This window comes from Babylonia areolata, chromosome 20 (genome assembly GCF_041734735.1).
Source record: "Babylonia areolata isolate BAREFJ2019XMU chromosome 20, ASM4173473v1, whole genome shotgun sequence".
Classification (NCBI taxonomy): Eukaryota; Metazoa; Mollusca; class Gastropoda; order Neogastropoda; family Buccinidae; genus Babylonia; species Babylonia areolata.
Window position 1 is genome coordinate 15,096,025 of NC_134895.1, and position 24,000 is coordinate 15,120,024.

Consider the following 24,000-nt stretch of genomic DNA (forward strand, 5'->3'; position numbering starts at 1 on the left):
CTTTATAGACAGCGAAAAAAGACTCATTTGTATTCACCCACGTATATCTGATCATCATCATCGCACACGAATAAATTTACACAGTTTCTCGTTGTCCTGTGACTTCCATATATTTTTCTTCTTCTTCTTCTTCTTTTTTTAAAGAATTTTTTAATCGCTGTTTGATTCGGATCTCTCCAGATGTGTGTGTGTGTGTGTGTGTGTGTGTGTGTGTGTGTGTGTGTGTGTGTGTGTGTGTGTGTGTGCGTGTGTTGATTAGCTGCTTTGAGTCTGACCTTCTCTCTCTCTCTCTCTCTCTCTCTCTCTCTCTCTCTCTCTCTGTCCTTCTGACTGTCTCTGTCTCTTTCATCCCACCCACCCACTCAGGAAAGCTTTAAGATCAATAGTATACTACAGAGGAGGAAAAAACAACAACAACCAACCAACCAACCAAACAAACAAAAGACACACACACACACACACTCACACATACACACACACACACACACACACACACACACACACACACACACACACACACACACACACACACACACACAACAACAACAACAACAACAACAACAACAAAAACCCCACAAACAATCACACGAGAAGAAAGGAAAAGGAGAAGTGCTTTGGGAAGTAGGGGTGTTTGTTAGCGGTGGAATGTGGGGGTGAGGTGAGGGTGCAACGTTGGGGGAGGGGAGGGGGTGAGGGTGTGGAGGATGGGATATGGGGAGGTTGGGGGTAGGTGCGGGAGGCAGGGGTAGAGGGAGGAAGGTGGAGGAAGGTAGGTAGGTAGGCAGGCAGGGAGGAGATAAGCGTTTACAGCATACAAAGTGATGAGCTACCTCCGATCAGCGTTTTTTTCAACCAACGCAGAGCAGATGATGAAGCTAAAAATGAAATAAAAAATAAAACAAGAATATGAGAGAGGGGGGGGCGTGGGGGAGTATTGTTTATATTTATAATCCTTTATCTCTTCCAGACGTGGTGTTTTTGTTTTGATTCGTTGCTGTTTTGACACATTTGTTTTGTCTGTTAACAGGGATAAATGATTTTGTCAATTTGCTTGAGAAACCGGACTTGTTGGGGGTGTGGGGGTGGGGGGGGGTGGGGGGGGGTCTTAGGTTATTGTATATATTCATAATCCTTTTTCTCTTCTAGAAGTGTTTGTTTTCGATTTTCTTTTTTTATTGACGGGCGCAATAGCCGAGTGGTTAAAGCGTTGGACTGTCAATCTGAGGGTGCCGGGTTCGAATCACGGTGACGGCGCCTGGTGGGTAAAGGGTGGAGATTTTTACGATCTCCCAGGTCAGCATATGTGCAGACCTGCTAGTGCCTGAACCCCCTTCGTGTGTATATGCAAGCAGAAGATCAAATACGCACGTTAAAGATCCTGTGATCCATGTCAGCGTTCGGTGGGTTATGGAAACAAGTACATACCCAGCATTCACACCCCCGAAAACGGAGTATGGCTGCCTACATGGCGGGGTAAAAACGGTCATACACGTAAAAGCCCACTCGTGTGCATACGAGTGAACGCAGAAGAAGATTTTTTTTTTTATTTTGTTTTGTTTTGTCTGTTAGCAGGGATGAATAATGTTGTCAGTTTGCTGGAGAAACCGGACTTGTTGATGTGTCTGTGCTTGTTTGCTCAAGTGTGTGTGTGTGTGTGTGTGTGTGTGTGTGTGTGTGTGTGTGTGTGTGGTGAGTGAGTGTGTGTGTGTGTGTGTGTGTGTGTGTGTGTGTGTGTGGTGTATGTGTGTGTGTGTGTGGTGTGGTGTGTGTGTGTGTGTGGTGAGTGTGTGTGTGTATGTGCGCGCGCGCGCGCGTGTGTGTGTGTGTGTGTGGTGAGTGTGTGTGTGTGTGTGTGTGTGTGTGTGGTGAGTGTGTGTGTATGTGCGCGTGTGTGTATGTGTGTGTGTTTTCCTGACATCACTTAGTCTGCATGATGTTTGTAAAAGGATGCATGTATGTGATGTTTCAATGCCCCCCCCCCCACCTTCCCCCTCCACGCCCACCCCCACCCCCCGCACACCTCCATGAAATCAAATAAACTTCTTACCTTGCTTCGGAAAGAAAGAAACGACTGTGGCTGGACCAGGTGAGAGAGGGTGGGGATCTAGGGGATGTGCGTGCGTGTGTGTATGTGTGGGGGTGGGTGGGAGGGTGGAGGAGACGTATAAGAAACTGACAAGACGAGCCCAGTGCGATCTGATTTGGTTTGAGATGGAGGATGGGTGGGTGGGGGGAGGTGGGGGCAGTGGATACGGAGCGGGGGGAAGGGAGAAGACTTGAAGGAAGAGAAATAAGAAGAGATTTTTTTTTTTTTTTTTTTTTTTTTTTGGTTGTTGTTGTTGTTGTTGAATGTTTCGTTACACGAACTGGTGATTGTAGCCATTTTAAGTGAAAGTGTTCCTTTTCCACATTATAAAACTTTTATAGAGGAAGAGACGGGACTGGGTTGATGGGCCTCCTTACTAAACCTGACGCTTCATCTCGCAACACTGGTTTGGCATGGAACAGTGGGGAGGGAGTGTTGAGAGGGTGGGGTGGGGGGTGGGGGAGGAGGAGTGGGATGGGCACTCTGTGGAGGAGGAGGAGGAGGAGGAGGAAGAAGAAGAGGAGAGCCACATCCTCTAGGATGGTGGTGTGGGGGCGCGGGCGGAGGGACGGAGGGGGGAGGGGGAGAGTGTGGGGAGCGGGGGGCAGGGGGTGTGGGGGGTGAAGCCCAGCCAGGCCACCTGACGTGGCGGGACAGGACGGAAAAATGGACGGCCGCGGCAAAAGCGGCGGCGTTGGTGTTGGTGTCGGCGACTGACGGTCGAGTCCGCCAGCGTGGGTCCGCCCTTGGTGTGCTGTGCTGTGCTGTGCTGTGCTGTGCTGAGCTGAGGTGGCCCGTGGTGTGGTGCTGATGGATATATACCCAGTTCGATCGTGTCAATATAGCGGGGAGGAACTGCTGCAGTTGTTGTTGTTGCGGTGATGGTGGTGGTTAGTTTAGTTTAGTGACCCCTTCCATGCACACTTCTTCTGCCCATCTTCTTTCAGTCGTCGTGCAGGGCTTACCGCTCGGCTTCAGATGGGTGATGGATAGAGCTCCCCCTGAACTCTGGCGGCAGGGAGCACACGTGGTTTGGCTGCTTCTGTTGTTGTTGTTGTTGTTGTGGAGGTAGTGGTAGTGGTGGTCGTCGTCGTCGTTGTATAGCTGTTGCAGTCAGTTGTTGTTAGGTCAGCTAGTGGTGGTGGTGGTGGTGGTGGAAATGTAGGCAGGTTGGTGGGGAGGGGGATAGGCCGGGGGGTGGGGGGAGAGGGGGGTGGAGAGGGGGTCTTTGGTCTGTGGATGTGACGGAAGTTAATGTGTGTGCAGATGGCTGGGTAGAACGTTTGGATTTGTTGTTGATTGAACAGGTAGATCTATCTGTAGAGTTTAATTAAAGCGTTGAGAAGGGTTGTTTGTTTGTAAGCGATTGGCGATAGCTGTTACACATCTATTTGAGCGTTGGGTTAGTGTGTTTGTTGGTACCCCTGACAACCAGGAGTGGAAATAACTTTGTTGAACAGAGAGAATAGGTCTCGTCATTGCTTGAATTCTTGGAGTTATTGTGTTGGTGATTTATATCTGCATCAGAAGCTGGTCTTTTGATGCTGCTGTTTGGGTATTTTATTGAATGCGTTTGATTTCAGTTGCTTTTTATTTCTTGAAATACTGTTGTGAAAGCTTGGAATGTCGTGTTTTTGTTTTGTTTCTTTCCCCTAACACTTGCTGAACAACGTAGTTGTCGTTTTATTGTAGGGTCTGATACTGAACTGATCTTCATTGTTTCAACATGGTTTTACTGCCATGAACTATTTTGACCATACGGATTACGATTTGACATTTTGGACGAATCATTCAAACACGTGCTTATTGCTACAAGCTGTAGATTTGAACTCTCCAGTTCGGTAAACAAATGCAAGGGTTTGAAAGTTGGGAATAACGGTACAGTGTGTACCAGAGTTCGAAAAAAGAAAATGATTGAGTTAAAACTGTTAAGAAGATGAGATAAAACTGTTCAGATATCGGCGTATTCACGCGCCAAACATGGAGTGAATGTGTGTGCATGCTTACAATATAATGGACTGAGGCACCTGCAACGGCACGCAGTTGGTGATCGCTGCGGGAACGGTTGGTTTTTGTGGGTTCTTTTTTCATTGTGAGACACCTGTGACCACACGTTGACAGCAGATCAGGCTGTGATAGCTCTATCGATCCCCTGTGACACGCATTGCAGTGCGGCCAATCATGCGCACATGTCGAGACAATAATAGCAGACACCGGAACAGCCGGTGGAAAGTAGTGGCGTAATGCGCAAACCCGCCCGTATGTGTGTGTGTGTGTGTGTGTGCGTGCGTGCGTGCGTGTGTGTGTGTGTGTGTGTGTGTGTGTGTGTGTGTGTGCACGTGGAGCACGCACGCTGATACGATCAAACGCCATCATTTCTTTTAAATGTTGTTTCTTAGTTAGAGCTGTGTCAAACTGACTCTTAACTCACTCAGTACGGCCAGTCCTCTCTTCTCCTCTACACAGACCCCTCGGATGTCCAGTGGGTGTCTGAATGACCCAACATTTAGCTTCCGTCGTCAGAATTGTGGTATTCTTTATCAACATTCACGTCTTCAGTATAAGAGCCTTCCGCTTGCAATATTTTGATGATGGTAATTGGGGTGAAACGCTGTTAACGTTGTCTCTTTCGCCGTTCGTATGGAAAGAGTTAAACAATTTCTGTGGGTTGCCGTAGGGGTGATTTCCGCAGGTTTAGAACTCCGACAGTCAGCGGGTGACCCTATCGATTGCCGTGTGGCCACCAACCCAACCTCGCTGAAGACAAGTGTTCTGGGTTTAGAATGTACCCTGTGGCGTTGACGGGTATCGATCACCGAGCTAGGCACCGCAGTGGACCACCACCACCCTCCCGCACTTCACAGGTGGACGTCTCCGTTTGAAGACCTCTCCGGGAGACAGTCCCTCTGCCGTGTGTGGAGAATTCCTTCCCGCCTCAAGTCTCTTGTTCTCGTTGTCACTCTCACCGCAGCCAAAAGGAACGTGAGAAATCTCCCGACAAACTCACTCACTCTGTCGTTTGCTGGTTGGTCGACAGAGTATCATTAGTTTAATTGTGACTCCACTTATTTTTGGAGCATACCCCATTTTTGAACAGTTCTTTTTTTTTTCTCTCTCTCTCTCTCTTCTTCACCCCCCCCCCCCCCCACCCCACCCCCACCCTCTTTTTTTCCCTCTCCTTTCTCTTCCTCATCGTGCGATTGCACGTCTCGAGGATGTGGACCTGTTTTTTTTTCTTTGTTGTGTTTCCATGTACCCAAATCGGGTTTCTCAGATTAAATGAGTTTTGAGCCTTTGAATCTTTGTAGGTGGAACTGTCACAAGTTTCGGGTCATCGATGTGAAAATGTTCACTGATGTTTGTAGATATACCGGACTGTAGGTCCAGAAAATCATTTCGGACACCAGGGAGTTCTTTGACTGGAGTTGTATGGCACAAATGTCGAGAAAATACAATACAGTTATTAATTATCGTGTCTGTGTCCACAAGATAGGGAATAACAGAGCCCGATTTATCAATAGAACGCATCTGCAGATGGATCCGACCAGAAAAGAAGAAAAACGTGACTACGATCTTTAGTGATTCAGGGTTGAGTTGCTATTGTGTATACAACCCATTCCTTCAATTATTGTGTGTGTCTCGTGTGTAACGCATCGTAAACAGGAGCTGTAAAGTAACTGTTGTGATGGAAAGTCTGTGTTCAATACACAGAGATCAATAAACAATCGCGTTTTTGTTGTGATGGTTAGTCTGTGTTCAATACACAAACATCAATAAACAATCGCGCAACACGGCTTCTGGAACAAACCCCTACAACACGAACAAAAAATTCCCAAGACCAAGAATATTTCTAACACAAAGCATTTTCAAACAAAGTGTTATTCACCCCTTTTAGGGCAGTTGCTGATGTATCCCCCCCCATCCCCCAACCTCCCGACCCCAGCCCCCTGCCTCCAAGCAGCTTACTTTTCTGAATCAATACCTGTTGTCTGCTGAATCAATACCTGGTGTCTGTGTATTGTGTCGTATACTATCTATGTGGATGGGTCCATCTTTGAACACTTCTTAAGAAGCACCCCCTCATCGAATTTTACGAAGAGAGAAAGAAAGAAAACTTTCCAGACTATAAATCATTTCAACATCTTCTGTTACATGTACACATTGCTCAGTTCAACGTCACACAGGTACACATACACGAACATTCGCTGTCAGTGATCTCATACTCTTTAAGTGAAAGGACAAAGTCGACGCTTCGCGGCAGTTTTAACTGCGAGGTTTCTGGGAAACAACTCTTCTTCTTTAAAACCCAAAGTTTTTCTCTCCAGGCATTGGTGTCGAGTGACTGGCTGACTGGTAACTTACTATTATCATTATTATTATTATTATTATTATTATTATTATTATTGCACAAGCCACGCTCGTCGTTGGGAGAGAGAAGACAGTTACAGAATCCAACACCCATTCCCCTGTTATTCCAAAGCACCAGAAACAAACGACACCTAGTTAAGATGAAGACTGCTAAGCTTTTGGAGTGATTTATAGGACCGGGCGACGAAACGGAGCGACGGGGATCACCAGCTATTTTGGTTTTTGCCTTTCACTCACCCACACGGTCTCGTTACTGGCACAACTCCCAGCGAATCGTGTCTGTGTCTGCGTGCGACGTTTCGTTTTGACTCGCTTCCTGCTCTGTTGGTGAGCAGTGAACAGGAAGTGAGTGTTTGTTTGAGGAGTGCAGCGTGTGTGTGTGTGTGCTTCCGGCGGGCGGTGGAGGTGGCGGTGAGCACTTTGGAGTAGTGAGCAGCGACGCAAGCAAGCCCCTTCCGGTTTCCTTCCACCATGCAGGAAGAGGAGGACATCGGTGATCTGCCCATGGCGCAGTTCGCCCTCCGGAGCCGGAACCGCCGCCATACTTTGGCCAACGTACGGTAAGGGGCTGACTTCCGTCTTTTGACCGCATCTTTGAACAAATATTACTTTCATTTTCTTTTATTTATTTATTTTTTTTTTAGAAATATCAACAAACTTCAAAATTAAATAAGAAAAGCGTGGATATCTATATTATCATTATTAAAAAAAAGCCTCTCCGACTCTGTCACTGTCTCTGTTTCTCTCTGAATCTGTCTGGCATGGCTCTGTCTCCTGTACTTGTCACCATCTTGTCTTCTGTCTCTCTCTGTCCGCCTGTCTGTCTGCCTCTCTCTCTCTCTCTCGTTTTAGTCATGAGTGGTTGTGAAGACATACGCGGGTACGTCTGTCTTTCTTCTTTCCACTCAGTCGAGTGCCGTTTGGAAAGCTATAATTATCATTTCTCGTATTATTTTGTTTCTGTTGTTAGTAGGTGTGGTAGTAGAAGTCGAAGTAGTAGTAGTAGCAGCAGCAGCAATAGTATCACTATTATTATTATTATCAGTAGTAGTAGTAGTAGTAGCAGCAGCAGCAGCAGCAGCAGCAGTAGTAGTAGTAGTAGTAGTAGTAGTAGTAGTATAGCAACTTTGTGTGGCCTTTGTGTTTGTATGACACAGGGTGTTATTGTTTGTGGTTTGAAAGCTCGAATACTGGTTTCCCTCCCGAGTATAGTGAAGAAGATTCTTGTCTTTGAGTACCACATACATATCGCGCGGTGACTCGAAGCAAGATAATAATTATGCCCACGATCACAACAGTAGGCCCGATAGTATAGTCATGGTTCGTGTAATTTTAACTTTAAAACCAATGAATGTTGGATAATAATAATAATAATGATAATAGTAGTAGTAGTAGTAGTAGTAGTTGTAGTAATAACTGGACATTTATCAGCGCTTTCCTCATTGCACAAAGCGCTTTACAATCCACACACACACACACACGAAACACAATATATATATATATATATATATATATATATATATATATATATATATATGTATATATATGTATATATATATAATATGCGCATACAAACGCGTACGTACAATACATACATACATACATGCATTCGACACACACACACAATACAGCGTTACAAACACACCAACACAATCAACTAACTACTTTCATGACTGAGAGAGGGTCTAGAGGAAATGCTGCTGGAAGAGCAAAGTCTTGAGAGTCAGATTTAAAGGAAGGCAGTGAGGGGCTGTGACGGACGTGGTAAAGGCAAAAAGAGTTCCATGTTTGAACAGCAGATGCTGAAAAGGGAACGACCACCGCGCTGTTTTCTCTTTTGTATTTTGGGACGCGGAGGGTTCTATCATCGGCAGCAGAGCGAAGAGAAGGGGAGGGTACGTAGATTGAAAGATGTCAGAGAGTTATCGTGGTGTAGTTCAAGATATGACATGGTTGCATTTATGTAACTAAAAAAACAAAACAAAAAAAAACCCCAACAACAGACAAGCAAAAAATGGTGAAATCATGGTGTTATATTTCCACGATAATTAAAGCACTCGATGTTGTTTTTTTAATTACAGTATATCTGGACGAACAGATCTATTATGATTTTGTTGAGCTCTCCATCTCTCTATCTCTCTCTCATGTGGCTTGTCTGTCTCTTTGTGTCTCTCTCTCCTTCTTTTTCCCTCACTCTCTCACTCAGTCTGTGTATTAATAACTATCTCTATCTATCTATCTATCTATCTTTCTACATCCGCCCTCTCACTGTGCCTCTCTCGGTCTCCCTTTATATCTCTCTGTCTTTCTTTCTTTGACACCCCTTTTTCTCTCCCTCCCTCTCTTTCAACCTCTCTCTTTCCGCCCACTCTGTTATGCACGTGTGTCAGTGAATATAAATAACTCTGTGTGCATGTGTTATTCCGCACACGTCTCACACACCCACACATACACACACACACACACACTCTCTCTCTCTCTCTATCTATCTCTCTCCACCTCTCTATCTTTGACACACACACATTTCATACGTGTGTGTGTGTGTGTGTGTGTGTGTGTGTGTGTGTGCGCGCGTGCATGCGTGCGTGCGTGCGAGGACAAGACTTTCTCTCTCTTGCACATGGAAACAGTTCCTGTCAATATCATATCAAATCATGCTATTTTGTGACTCATGCTAAAATCTAGAAGTCAACAGCTAGGACTGGTCTGAACTGAGAACAAAAGGAAAAAAAAAAGAAAGAAAAACCCAAGGCTTGCATGGTCGGTTTCCAAACTGCCACATCTGAAGCTCGGTCGAAAACGACAAACAAGATTCAATCCGAGAAGAAGAAGAAAGAATGAAGAAGAAGAAGAAGAAGAAGGAGGAGGAGAAGGAGGAGAAGGAGGAGAAGAAGAAGAAGAAGAAGAAGAAGAAGAAGGAAGAAGAAAAAGAAGAAGAAGTTTAGCCTTTGAAGGTCAGATTATTCCACGGCCCATATTGTGTGGCTGGCAACTTCAAAGGCAACAAGGTCTGCATGCATGTGGGCAATGTTTGACCAGTGCACGTGGTTCTCCCTTCTTCTATCCTGCTGAAGTCAACAGCCAGGGAGGACAGATTCCAGATTCTCTCCCCTTGACCTGCTTGATACTGGGACTTGACTATGACGGCGGAAAAAAAGAAGAAAGACTAATATGACCAAAAAAAAAAAAAAAGAAGAAGAAGAAAAAAGTGAACGGATCCAATAAAGGCCTTGCGTGCATCGCGTGCCTTGGAACGTGAAAGGACGTCAGTTGCGTGCTTGGCCCTTGTAAAGTCGGACTGGATGTTGACACTGTGTGTTAGAAATTTCAAAAGACGGACTCAAGGCAAGGCAAGGAACGGACAGGGGACTTGCTCGAGGGTTCGTGGAGGGTACACACACACACACACACACACGCGCGCGCGCGCGCTCTCTCTCTCTCTCTCTCATATATATATATATATATATATATATATAGATATATAAGTACAGAGAGAGAGAGAGAGAGAGAGAGAGGAGTGACGCTGGCACTGGCTCTGACACTGACACTGACATGAGTTTATTCAACAGGCCATAACCCCTTTCAATACTGGTTCACATTCGACAGATAAGTAGATAATGAAAAGGCAAAACAACAGACAGAGAGACAGACAGAGAGACAGACAGACAGACACACACACACACACACACACACACACACACACACACACACACACACACACACACAGAAAGAGAGAGAGAGAGAGGGAGAGCCTTGCACTTAGTTGTTGAGTAATGATGATAGTTATGATGATGTCAAAAATTATCACGATAATGATGAGGGGTTTTTTTCATCATTTTATTTTGTTCGAAGATCACAACGCTTGTTTGACGTCGGTAATCGCGATCATGCTAATGATCCATCATCATTATGATAATGATGGTAGTGATGGTTTTACCTGGTTTGGACAATAATGATACTCATTTTTGTGTTGATGGGTTGTGCGAAGAAAAAAAGAGAGCAAAGAAAAGCATGAATATTTGACACCCTTGTATAAACAAAGTGACTTCATGTAATAACCCAATGTTTGTTTGTCTGTGTGTCCGTATGTATACACTTCTGTGAGTTCTTATGTACTTATGGATTTCTAAGCGCGTTGGGTTACGCTGCTGGTCAGGCATCTGCTTGGCAGATGTGGTGTAGCGTATATGGTTTGTCCGAACGCAGTGACGCCTCCTGGAGCTACTGAAACTGAAACTGAAACTTATGGATTTAAGTCTTACGGATTAAGCTGTGTTTCCGGGTCATGAACGGTTCATGTCATTGAGACTCTGGATCCAGAAAATCTCCTGGCTCCCGATTATTTTTCTGAATGTTTGTTTGGGTTTGGTTTTGAAGACGGCTTGACATCGTTTTTCTTATTCATAGTTACAAGAAAAGAAATACAAATTCTGGAGAGAATACTTGGAATGATACAAAACACACCATTGACGTGTGTTTGGATTTAAGTTTGAAGACGGCTTAACATCGTTGTTCTTGTTAGCAATTACAAGAAAAGAAATAGAAATTCTGGACAGAACACTTGGAATGATACAAAGTATTTCATTGACGTGCTTTACTCCCTATGAATAGTTTAAAGTTTATACTAAATCAACTAAATGAACACTTTAAGAAAATGAATTGACGGCACCTGTCAGTTTTGGTAGCGAATACTAGTCTGTGCAGATCTGGAGAAAAACGCCAAAGTGTTGTGGTGTGCCTTAGGCGATGGCAACGTCTGCTTTACTTTGGACTTAAAAAAAAAAATCTGAAATAGACCAGATACGTCCAAATATTGTTATTTTAAATGGTGTTACCACATTGAATACAGTAAGAAATATACTGCGCTAAAACAAACACAACAACAACAACAAAACATAAGTTAAAACATGAGTTATGGATGTAAGTCGTCAAATGCGTTTTGACCCTGAGGTAAGTCTTCTTGTTTCCGAGCTTAAGAGTATATGGTTCAGTCCCGCTCCAGTTGCACTTTTTTTCAAGCTTGAAGATATGTAATACAGAACATGTTTAAAAACTATTTTCATCTTTTCCCCCCCCTCATGATTCCTTTACTGGATAAAATGTGGATCACAAGCGAGCTTTGAAGGCCTTGCTTCTCGTGTTTGTTATTGTTTGTGTTGTTGTTGTTGTTGTTTCTGATGTTATATACAAATGTCGAAACAAGTCTAAAACCCAACGACTCACAACTTCATTGTTTATTACATGACTGCCCTAAGCTAGGGGGGTGCGGGTAGGGCGGGGGGTCCATTGTCGTCACACAATGGCTATTCACCTCCATCGAAACGACAACCGTACAAAGAACTCCTATGATAAAAGAAAAAAAAGAAAGAAAGAAAAAAAAAGGAAAAAAAAAAAAAACCGAAAAAAGAAACAGCTTTTGATCCAGGTATAACCGACACAAGTATTGAAAACACGATCGATACATGCATATTGAAAGAGGCCAGCTATTTTTCTCTGGGTTAAAGAGGGAAGGAGAATGGCCGGTCGGAGGGCGGTGGGTGGGGGGGGGGAGGAGAAAACTGGGAGCGGAGGAGGGGGGGCGAGAGTGGGGAGGGGGGGGGAGCATACAAAAGGGTGGGGTGGTGAGATCTAGATATGAATAGGATCGGTTTAGGAATTGGAATTAAAAACACGCGTTCTATATATGATAGCACACGAGCTTTTTCGAAACATCCGGTAATGGTTTTGAGAACCGGTCGATTGACAGACCTCACTGAAATGCTCAGGTTATATGATGTTGTTGGTGTTGTTGTTTGTTATCTTCTTCTTCTCTTTGTTATCTAGTCCATAAAATCTTTTTTTTTAATGTTAATGTTTTACACGAACCTAGAGTAGGCTCTCAAGCTTTGGGTTGGTAGAAGATCACGCATCTTCTGGTTTTGTTTGTTTGTTTTTTGTTGTTGTTTTTTTAGGGGGGAGGGGGGGGGGGGGGGGGGGCTCTTCTTCTTCTTCTTATTGTTATTATCATCATCAGTATCATTATCATTATTCTTAGCAAACGCACACACACACGCGCGCGCGCGCCTCCTCGAAACACATTTTCATGTCCCTCGTCCTTCCTTTTAATTCAGGAATCATAATACTCTGTTACACTGACTTAGGTCAAGAGTCTGTCTGATGTCTAATGAAAAGACATTTTTTAATGTTGGAATCAGTCTTAGAGTTTGTAATGATTTGTCAGTGGAGTAAAACATAAATCATACAGGCAATGAAGATAAAGCCTTCTTTAAAACACACACACACACACACACACACACACACACACACACACACAAAACAAACCCAGTAAAGATAATCAAAGTACATGCAAGTATTCATTGCTCAAGCTTCTGTGGAAGTGGTTCACAAACAGACACACGGGCATGCAGACAGACAGACAAACGCATTGTACGCTTCTCTGTCACAAATAATTGACCCCCCCCCCCAAAAAAAAAAAAAAAAAAGAAAAAAAAGAAAAAAAAAAGAAAGAAAAGTTTCCAAGCATGAGAAAAAGAACATAAAATAAAAATAAAAACAACATCTTTCTTGGGCGAAACTTTTGTTACAAAAGTATTAAACGTGGGTTTTTGACATGATCGGCAAAAAAACTTGAAACTTTCCTTCTCGCTGACTGGAATGCCTTTCACCTTGTGGGTGAATCTTGTCATATGTACCCTGATTTGTATGTAACTGGAGACGTCGTGAGGTGGATTCAGTATATCTCAGGGTGATCAAACTGTCGCTTCTGTTTGGGAAGGGAAAATAAGAAGCTTCTCCGACTATTATCACCTTCCGGCCGCTTGGAGCTAAACCGTCACGTAAAGATGTGGATTACGAAACTGCCATCGTGACACAGGTCTGCTAAATACGATTGAAAAGAGGAATCCCCCCCCTCCCTCCCCCTCCCCCACCCTCGATTATTTCCTTGTGCAAAAATCGATTGTGTCTGTCGGGAATACACGCGAAAAAAATGCATATGGCTTGCTTTTTTTTATGTCGCTGTTTCAATGCTTTTGTAGGGTTTGGCTGTCTGTCGCTGTTTGAAGGCATCCTGTTTGGCTGTCTGTCGCTGTTTGAAGGCATCCCATTTGGCTCTCTGTGGCTGTTTGAAGGCATCCTGTTTGGCTATCTGTCGCTGTTTGAAGACATCCCGTTTGGTAATCTTTCTGTTTGAAGACATCCCGTTTGGCTATCTGTCGCTGTTTGAAGACATCCCGTTTGGCTATCTGTCGCTGTTTGAAGACATCCTGTTTGGCTATCTGTCACTGTTTGAAGACATCCCATTTGGCTATCTGTCGCTGTTTGAAGGCACCCCGTTTGACTATCTGTTACTATTTGAAGCCATCCTGTTTGGCTGTCTGTCACTGTTTGAAGACATCCCGTTTGGCTATCTGTCACTGTTTGAAGACATCCTGTTTGGCTATCTGTCACTGTTTGAAGACATCCCATTTGGCTATCTGTCGCTATTTGAAGGCATCCCGTTTGGCTATCTGTCACTGTTTGAAGACATCCCATTTGGCTATCTGTCGCTGTTTGAAGACATCCCGTTTGGCTATGTCGCTGTTTGATGACATCCTGTTTGACTATCTGTCACTGTTTGAAGACATCCCATTTGGTTATCTGTCACTGTTTGAAGACATCCCGTTTGGCTATGTCGCTGTTTGATGACATCCTGTTTGACTGTCTGTCACTGTTTGAAGACATCCCATTTGGTTATCTGTCACTGTTTGAAGACATCCCGTTTGGCTATGTCGCTGTTTGATGACATCCTGTTTGACTATCTGTCGCTGTTTGAAGGCACCCCGTTTGGCTATCTGTCGCTGTTTGAAGACATCCCGTTTGGCTATGTCGCTGTTTGATGACATCCTGTTTGACTATCTGTCGCTGTTTGAAGGCACCCCGTTTGGCTGTCTGTCGCTGTTTGAAGGCACCCCGTTTGACTATGTCGCTGTTTGATGACATCCTGTTTGACTATCTGTCACTGTTTGAAGACATCCCATTTGGTTATCTGTCGCTGTTTGAAGACATCCCGTTTGGCTATGTCGCTGTTTGATGACATCCTGTTTGACTATCTGTCACTGTTTGAAGACATCCCATTTGGTTATCTGTCGCTGTTTGAAGACATCCCGTTTGGCTATGTCGCTGTTTGATGACATCCTGTTTGACTATCTGTCGCTGTTTGAAGGCATCCCGTTTGGCTATCTGTCGCTGTTTGAAGACATCCCGTTTGGCTATGTCGCTGTTTGATGACATCCTGTTTGACTATCTGTCACTGTTTAAAGACATCCCATCTGGTTATCTGTCGCTGTTTGAAGACATCCCGTTTGGCTATGTCGCTATTTGATGACATCCTGTTTGGCTGTCTGTCACTGTTTAAAGACATCCCATTTGGTTATCTGTCGCTGTTTGATGACATCCTGTTTGGCTGTCTGTCACTGTTTGATGACATCCCATTTGGCTATCTGTCGCTGTTTGAAGGCACCCCGTTTGGCTATCTGTTGCTGTTTGAAGGCACCCCGTTTGACTATCTGTTGCTGTTTGAAGGCACCCCGTTTGCTTATCTCCTGTTTGAAGGCATCCCGTTTGGTTATCTGCTGTTTTCTGCTGTTTGAAGGAATCCCGTTTAGTTATCTGCTGTTTTCTGCTGTTTGAAGGCATCCTGTTTGGTTATCTGTCGCTGTTTACTTACATGTTACGTTTGCCATCGTTTTAATGCATACGTTATGTTTATCTTTCAAATTTGTGAACGCGTAGGTTTATGTACCTGTCAATGTTTGAATGCATACGTTTTTCTAATCTGTTTTCATTTGAATGCATACTTTATGTTCTTGCGTTGTCCTTTGAATGCATGCGTTTTTCTCATCCGTTGTCCTTTGAAAGCATGTGTTTTTCTCATCTTTTGCCCTTTGAATGCAAACGTTTTGCTCAGCTGTTTTCATTTGTATGCAAACATTTTTCTCTTCCGTTTCCAATTGAATGCATACGTTATGTTCACCCGTTGTCCTTTGAATGCGTGTGTTTTGCTCAGCTGTTTTCATTTGAATACATACGTTTTTCTCAGCTGTTTTCATTTGAATGCAAGCGCTTTTCTCATCCATTTCCAATTGAATGCATGTGCTATGTTCATCCGTTGTCCTTTGAATGCATGTGTTATGTTCATCTGTTTTCAATTGATTGTATGCGTTATGTTCATCTGTTGTCATTTGATTGTATGCAGTTGACTCATCTGTTGTTTGATTGCTCACGGTTTGTTTAACGTCGCTGTTTGAAAACGCACACGGTTCGCTTATCTGTCGTCACTTGAATGCGAAGGCCCGTTCGGTTTGCCCATCTGTTGCCGTTACAAATATTTAAACTGCCGTGTGCATGTGGCGTTCTGAGGCCTTTTCTTCTTATCCTTCCCTCTCTCTCTCCCCGCTCAGTTTATCTCGCATTATACACGTAACACAGCCGGAATGGCAGTTTGCCATGTGGCCACAGGAAGACAAAGAAGACGAAGAAAAAGAAGAGAGAGAGAGAGAGAGAGAGAGTGTGTGTGAAGAAGGGTTTGACGAGGAGGTTGATTTTTGTGTGTTTTATTTATATATGAATGGAATCAAAGGACCATGGCTCTTGACTTGTTTTGTCTTGTTCTCTCTCCATCTTTCATTCTCACGCTCTTTCTCAGTCTCCCTGCCCCTCTCTCTTCTTTCCCTCTCCATGTCCTTCTTTGTCTCCCTCCGCCCCTCCTCTCTCTCTCTCTCTCTCTATCCTTCTCTCCATCTCTCGTCAACGCAGAATCTCTCACCCAGTTCATATTTTATGCTGATCAAAAGAGTGATACATTGGTTAAGCTAATCGACCGATACAGGTTTTTTTTCTGTGCTTGTTTATTCATGCAAATACAATGCAAGTGTGAGCCACAGGCCAACACAGTAAATTCAAATGAAAAATACATTGCTTTTGAATGTGTGTGTGTGTGTGTGTGTGTGTGTGTGTGTGTGTGTGTGTGTGTGTGAGAGAGAGAGAGAGAGAGAGCACATTTGTGTGTGTGTGTGTTTGTTTGTTTGTTTGTTTGTTTGTTTGTGTGTGTGTGTGTGTGTGTGTGTGTGTGTGTGTGTGTGTGTTGATATCAGTATATTAACTCAAAACATACAAAAAAGCACAATGTTGTATTTCTGATGGTCCAAGCAAAATTATTATGAACTTGAGCGCACTGTCTTGTCATTAATACTAATACTGTTAGTAGTCTGACGACTTGTGAACATTAAACCATCTTGAATATAGAGTCTGAATTCCCCACTCTAATTAAAAAAAAAAATCTCTTTCCTCCCTTTCCCCTCTGTACTCTCTCACTTCTTTTTCTTTTCCCTTCTCTCTTTCTACCTCCTTCCAATACCTTTCTCCCCACCCCTGCCTGTCTCCCTCTCTCTCCCCATCTCCCTCCATCTGTCTTCCTCCACATATCTCCATTCCCCTCTCTCTCCCTCTCTCTCTCTCTCTCTCTTTCTCTCCCTCTCTCATTTCTCTCTTTTTTCTCTCCCCCTCTCTCTCTCTCCATTTCTCACCACTCTCTCCATCTTCTCTCTCTCTCTCTTTAACCACCTCCTCTCTCTCTCCATATCTCTCTCCCTCTCTTCTACCTCTCTCTGTGTCTCTTTTTCTCTCAGTATATCTCCCTCATTCTTTCCTTTTCCCTCTCTCTCTTTCTCCGACATCCCTCCCCTTTTTCTCTCTTTCCCTCTCCCTGTATTTCTCTCTCCTCCACCTCCCTCCCCTCTCTCTCTTCCTGTCTGTCTTCCACCTCTCTACGTCTCTCTCGACTCCCTCATTGTCATTCTGATGAAGCCTCCTTATCTCCTCCTCCTGGCCATGTCCCCGTGCAGGCAAACTGTTGACTTTTCTGACTTTTTTCCCCCCATCATGGATGGAGCAGTGATTGGCTGCACTGCCTTCTCTGTACCTTCATTATCCTTTCTCCTCACTCTCGTTCCTCTTCTTCAGCCTCGCTGTTCGATTTTCCATTGAGGTGTCGATTTTCTGTGGAAGGTTCACGAACGCGGACCTTTGAGCTTTTCGTGTCGGTGGGTCTTTTGATGTCAGCTGTGGTCATGGCTCAGTTGTTTTATGGGGAGTTCTTTTGTGTGTGTGTGTGTGTGTGTGTGTGTGTGTTCGGCCTTCAGTTATTGTTCTATTCCTGTTGCTCATTATGCTCACTGTGTTTTGTCTCTGCATATGCAAGGTTTTATGTTTCTGTCTGACTCTCTTTCATTGGTCTGTGTCTCCATGCTTCCCCTTCTCTATCCGTATCTTCTTTCTCATAGATTAGGACAAAGTAGAAGAATAAGCCATGCCCAAAATCTTGATATTTGAATGAAAGCATTTTGAGTTCTGAGATCTCTCACTTGGGAAAAAGGGAGTGATAAAAACAACTTGAGAGAGAGAGGGAGGGGGATAGAAGAGGGAGAGAGAGAGAGAGAGAGGGGGGGTGGAGTGGGATAGAAGAGTGAGAGAGAGAGAGGGTGGAGTGGGATAGAAGAGGGAGAGAGAGGGTGGAGTGGGATAGAAGAGGGAGAGAGTGAGAGAGAGAGAGAGAGGGTGGAGTGGGATAGAAGAGGGAGAGAGAGAGAGAGGGTGGAGTGGGATAGAAGAGGGAGAGAGAGAGAGAGGGTGGAGTGGGATAGAAGAGGGAGAGAGTGAGAGAGAGAGAGAGAGGGTGGAGTGGGATAGAAGAGGGAGAGAGTGAGAGAGAGAGAGAGAGGGTGGAGTGGGATAGAAGAGGGAGAGAGTGAGAGAGAGAGAGAGAGGGTGGAGTGGGGTAGAAGAGTGAGAGAGAGATGGGGGTGGAGTGGGATAGAAGAGAGAGAGAGATGGGGGGTGGAGTGGGATAGAAGAGAGAGAGATAGAGAGAGGGTGGAGTGGGATAGAAGAGAGAGAGATAGAGAGAGGGTGGAGTGGGATAGAAGAGAGAGAGAGAGAGAGAGGGTGGAGTGGGATAGAAGAGAGAGAGAGAGAGAGGGTGGAGTGGGATAGAAGAGAGAGAGAGAGAGGGTGGAGTGGGATAGAAGAGAGAGAGAGAGAGGGGGTGGAGTGGGATAGAAGAGAGAGAGATGGGGGGTGGAGTGGGATAGAAGAGAGAGAGAGAGAGAGAGAGGGTGGAGTGGGGTAGAAGAGGGAGAGAGAGAGTGAGATAGAGAGAGAGGGTGGAGTGGGATAGAAGAGGGGGAGAGAGAAAGAGAGAGGGTAGAGTGGGATAGAAGAGGGAGAGAGAGAGTGAGAGAGAGAGAGGGGGTGGAGTGGGATAGAAGAGGGAGAGAGAGAGAGAGAGAGGGTGGAGTGGGATAGAAGAGGGAGAGAGAGAGAGAGAGAGAGAGAGTGGAGTGGGATAGAAGAGGGAGAGAGAGAGAGGGTGGAGTGGGATAGAAGAGGGAGAGAGAGAGAGAGAGGGTGGAGTGGGATAGAAGAGAGAGAGAGAGAGAGAGAGATAGAGAGTGGAGTGGGATAGAAGAGAGAGAGAGAGAGGGTGGAGTGGGATAGAAGAGAGAGAGAGAGAGGGTGGAGTGGGATAGAAGAGGGACACACACACACACACACACACACACACACACACACACACACACACATACAGAGAGAGAGAGAGAGAGAGAGAGAGAGAGAGAGAGAGAGTGGAGTGGGGATAGAAGAGGGACACACACACACACACTCACACACACACACACTCACACACACACACACACACACACTCACACACACACACACACACACACACACTCACACACACACACACACACACACACACACACACACACACACACACACACACACACACACACACACACACACACACACACACACAGAGGGGGTGGAGTAGGGATAGAAGCATTTCTTTCAGCTCTCCACACAAGTCAAACGCCACTCTCACTCAGGAAGAAGGAATTGAAAACCTTATGATTCTTCTTTCTTTCACTTCCCGCCCATCCCCCACTCCTCTTGTGTCCGTCTCCCCCTCCCTATACCTCTCCATCTCTCCTCTCTCTCTGCATCCCCTTTCTCTCTCTCTCTCTCTCTCTCTCTTATTATCTCTTTCCCACTCTCCCTCTTCCCACCCCTCTCTCTCTCCTATTGTGATTTTGATGGAGCCTCCTTATCTCCCCCCCCCCCTTTTGCCTCCGTATCGCTCTCTCTCTCTATGTATCTCTCTCTCTCTCCATTTCTCTATCTTCTCCTCTCCTCTCTCTCATCCTCCCTCTCTTCTCCCTTAGTAGTTTTGTTTACTTTGATTATGTTTTTCCTTCCTTTTTTTTTGTTTTGCACCATTTTTGTTCCAGTTTGTACATACTATGTCACTAGAGCTTTACAGCTAATGACATTAAACATTTCAGTGTTCAGTGTTCAGTGTGTTCTCTCTTTTCCGTCTTTCCCTCTCACTCTCTTCCTCCTCCTCTCTCTCTTTCTCTCTCTCTCTCTCTGTCTCTCTCTCTCTCTCCACTCTGTCATTGTCATTCCTATGAAGCCTCCTTATCTTCTCCTCCTGGCCATGTCCCCGTGCAGGCAAACTGTTGACTTTTCTGACTTTTTTCCCCCATCATGGATGGAGCAGTGATTGGCTGCACTGCCTTCTCTGTACCTTTATTATCCTTTCTCCTCACTCTCTTCCCTCTTTTTCAGCCTCGCTGTTCGATTTTCCATTGAGGTGTCGATTTTCTGTGGAAGGTTCGCGAACGCGGACCTTTGAGCTTTTCTTGTCGGTGGGTCTTTTGATGTCAGCTGTGGTCATGGCTGAGTTGTTTTATGGGGGGTTCTCTCTCTCTCTCTCTCTCTCTCTCTCTCTCTCTCTCTGTGATGCACAAAATTTACAGGCTTCCATAAGCAGTTTGTTCCAAAGAAATACTTGAATCTAAAATGATATTTTTTGATCTTTGCAATATATTGAAAGCAGGGAAAAGAGAGTGTTTAAAAAAGCATGACAATCGATAACACCAAAACGGGGAAGGTTGCAAGATGTTATCACTGTTTATCACTCAACACAAATATGTATGCATGTGCTTAAGGCCTGAGTAGCACTTTGGGTTATGATGCAGTCAGGCATCTGCATAGCAGATGTGGTGTAGTGTAATGGATCTGTATGAATGCAGTGACGGTTTCTTTAGAAACTAAAACTGTACGCATCTCTCTCTCTCTCTCTCTCTCTCTCTCTGTCTCTCTCTTTCTTTCTCTGTCTCTCTTTCTCTTTCTCTCATCTTCTCTCTGTCTCTGTCACTGTCTCTTTCACTCATAATGCTTTTCATTTCTCTCTTTATATATATATATATATATATATATATATATATCTTTCTCTTCCCTCTCTCTCCCCTCACTGTATTCCCTTTCCCCACTCTTCCTCCCTTTCTCTCTTCCACTCCCCCCTCCCACCTTCCCCAATTCTCTCACCATCTCTCTTCAAGCTCCTTAACACTCTTTCCACACACCTTTTCTCTGACTGCAATGATGCAAATTCCTTATCTCTCTTCCATCCCGTGGCCCAGATTTCACTCAGTACGCTTGGTAGTTTTCCCTTGTGGAAATGAGTTTTGAAAAAACGATTGTACTTAAACTTGTTTGGCAGGAATTTATCTCAGCACTTCTTTTCAGACAGGTTCCTTTTTCTTTCTTTCTTTCTTTCTTTCTTTTTAAAAGTTGGCACCGCTCTTTTGCGACCGAGTTTTATAAAATGACAGCAGTGCCTTGGTTTCATGAGCAACTGTCTACATTTGGTTTTTGTTTGATTTTGTTTTGTTTTATTTGGTTTGTTTTGTGATCATGTGAAGATGTGAAGTAGCGAATAAGGCTGTGTTACTTCGCATGCTTTGACACCTCCTTGAAATTGAAAAAAAACATAAACAACTTTGATTGTTTGCTGCACTTCAGTGTGTGTGTGTGTGTGTGTGTGTGTGTGTGTGTGTGTGTGTGTGTGTCCTACCTTTCTCTTTAACAAACTCTTTTCCTCTCTTTCTCTCTCTCTCTCTCTCTCTCTCTCTCTCTGTCTGTCTCTCTAGCTCTCTGTCTCACTCCCCCAGTCTTTCTCCACTCTCTTTAGCTCTCTTATGCTCCCAGGTTTTCACTTACAACCCTCTCTCTAGCTCTCTGTCTCACTCTCCCAGTCTTACAACCCACTGTAGCTCTCTGTCTCACTCTCCCAGTCTTACAACCCTCTCTAGCTCTCTGTCTCACTCTTCCAGTCTTACAACCCCCTCTCTAGCTTTCCGTCTCACTCTCCCAGTCTTTCTCCCCCCCTCTCTCTCTCTCACTCTCTCTATCTCACTCTCCGAGTGTTTTCCCCCTCTCTCTAGCTTTCTGTTTCACTCTCTGTCTGTCTTCGTCCCCTGTCTCCAGCTCTCTGCCTCACTCTCCCAGTCTTACAACCATCTCTTTAGCTCTCTGTCTCACTCTCCCAGTTTTTCAACTCTCTGTCTCCCTAGCTGTCTGTCTCACTCTCTAGTCTTTCAACTCTCTCAACTCTCTCTCTCCCTAGCTCTCTGTCTCACTCTCTAGTCTTTCAACTCTCTCTCTCTCTAGCTCTCTGGCTCACTCTCCCAGCCTTTCTCCCCTCTCTCTAGCTCTCTGTCTCACTCTCTAGTCTTTCAACTCTCTTTCTCTCTCTCTCTCTCAAGCTCTCTGTCTCACTCTCTAGTCTTTCAACTCTCTTTCTCTCTCTCTCTCTAGCTCTCTGTCTCACTCTCTAGTCTTTCAACTCTCTCTCACTAGCTCTCTGGCTCACTCTCCCTGTCTTTCTCCCCTCTCTCTAGCTCTCTGTCTCACTCTCGTCTTTCAACTCTCTCTATATCTAGCTCTCTGTCTCACTCTCCCAGTCTTTCTCCCCTCTCTCTAGTTCTCTGTCTCACTCTCTAGTCTTTCAACTCTCTCTCTCTCTAGCTCTCTGTCTCACTTTCCAGTCTTAAACCATCTCTTTCTCTGTCTCACTGTCTAGTCTTTGAACTCTCTCTCTCTAGCTGTCTGTCTCACTCTCTCAGTTTTTTTTTTAAATCTCTCTTTTCCCTCTTTGTTCTCTTTCACAACCACTTTTTTCTTCTTCTCCTTCCCGTCTCTTTCTGTCACTTCTCTTTGTCTTTCCCCGTCTCTCTCTCTCCCTCTGTCTCTCTCTCTGTGTCTCTTTCTGTCTGCCCCCCACCACCCCTCACCCCTCTCTCTCTCCCCAGTCAGGTTCTCTGGCCAACGCTTGACGTGTTCCCATGGGGGAAGGTGTGAAGGCGATTTCAGCTGCTGGAACCGTTTCTTCATGTCTCCTTGATTCCCTGGGACCAGATTGAATTTGCTTTCCAGATAACGAGTTTGGGTTGTGTGTTCTTCTCTGTGTCTGTGTTTTTTTTTCTTGTTTTTTTTTTCTCTCGTTAAGCTAAGGGGTTGTGTGTGTGTGTGTGTGTGTGTGTGTGTGTGTGTGTGTGTGTGTGTGTGTGTGTGTGTGCGTGTGTGTGTGTGTGTGTGTGTGTGTGTGTGTGTGTGTGTGTGTTAGCGTTTGTTGGGGCTAAAGTGGAATTACTTGTCATTTTAAGTATTGTTGTCCATTTCTCAGTGCTAAGCGCCTGTCTCTGTCTTTGTATAGCTCTAGCTCACTGTGTCTGTCTCTCTTTCTCTCTGTGTCTTTGTCTGTCTGTCTGTCTGTCTGTCTGTCTCTTCCCTTTCTTCTTCTCCACCTACACACCCTCTTCTTCCCTCCTCTCTTTCTGTCTCATTCCCCTGCCTTCCCCTCCCCCCCCCCTCTCTCTCTCTCACTGTCTGTGTGTTTGTCATTTGTCTGTCTGTCTCTCTGTGTGTCTCTGTCTGTGTCTCCCCATTTTTCTCCGTCTCTTTCAGTGTCTGTGTGTCTGTCATTTGTCTGTCTCTGTCTATATGTCTCTCTGTCTCTGTCTCCCCATTTTTCTCTGTCTCTGTCTCTTTCAGTGTCTGTGTGTCTGTCACTTGTCTGTCTGTCTCTGTCTATAATTATGTCTTTCTGTCTGTCTCCCCCTTTCTCTCTCTCTCTCTCTCTCTTTGTTTCTCTCACTGTCTGTGTGTCAGTCTTTTTTGTTTGTCTGTCTGTCTCTCTCTCTGTCTATGCCTATATCTCTCTCTGTCTCTGTCTCCCCATTTTCTCTCTCCCTCTCTCTCGCTTTCTCTCCACCCCCCTCTCTGTTCCCCCTCCTCTCCCCAGTCAGGTTCTCTGGCCAATGCTTGGCGTGTCCCCCCATAGGGGAAGGTGTGAAGGGGATTTCAGCCGCTGGAACCGTTTCATCATGTCTCCTTGTTTCCCTGGGACCAGATTGAATTTGCTCTCCAGATAACGAGTTTGGGTTGCGTTTTTTTTTTTTATATTTGGTTAACATGTGTGTGTGTGTGTGTGTGTGTGTGTGTGTGTGTGTGTGTGTGTGTGTGTGTGTTTGTTTGTTGTTGCCAAAGTGGAGTTGTTTGTCGTTTGAAGCATTGTTGTCTGTTTCTCAGTGCCTGTCTTTGTCTTGGTCTGTCTCTGGCTGACTGTGTCTGTCTCTCTTTCTGGCTCACTGTCTCAGTCTCTG

At 44.9% G+C, this 24,000-nt stretch overlaps 1 protein-coding gene across 2 annotated transcripts in view; it reads left to right on the forward strand.

Annotated features, from left to right (window-relative positions):
* LOC143295254 (3',5'-cyclic-AMP phosphodiesterase 4C-like) overlaps nt 1-24,000 on the forward strand; it is a 632,856-nt gene that overhangs the window by 168,634 nt on the left and 440,222 nt on the right. The window contains exon 1 of one of the 2 annotated variants that reach the window (XM_076606835.1): nt 6,510-7,014. The exons of the other annotated variant lie outside the window; for it this stretch is intronic. Coding sequence (XP_076462950.1) covers nt 6,926-7,014 — 89 coding nt within the window. The 5' untranslated portion in view covers nt 6,510-6,925. Of the gene's footprint in view, nt 1-6,509; nt 7,015-24,000 lie in introns of those variants that run through there. 2 annotated transcript variants of the gene reach the window in all.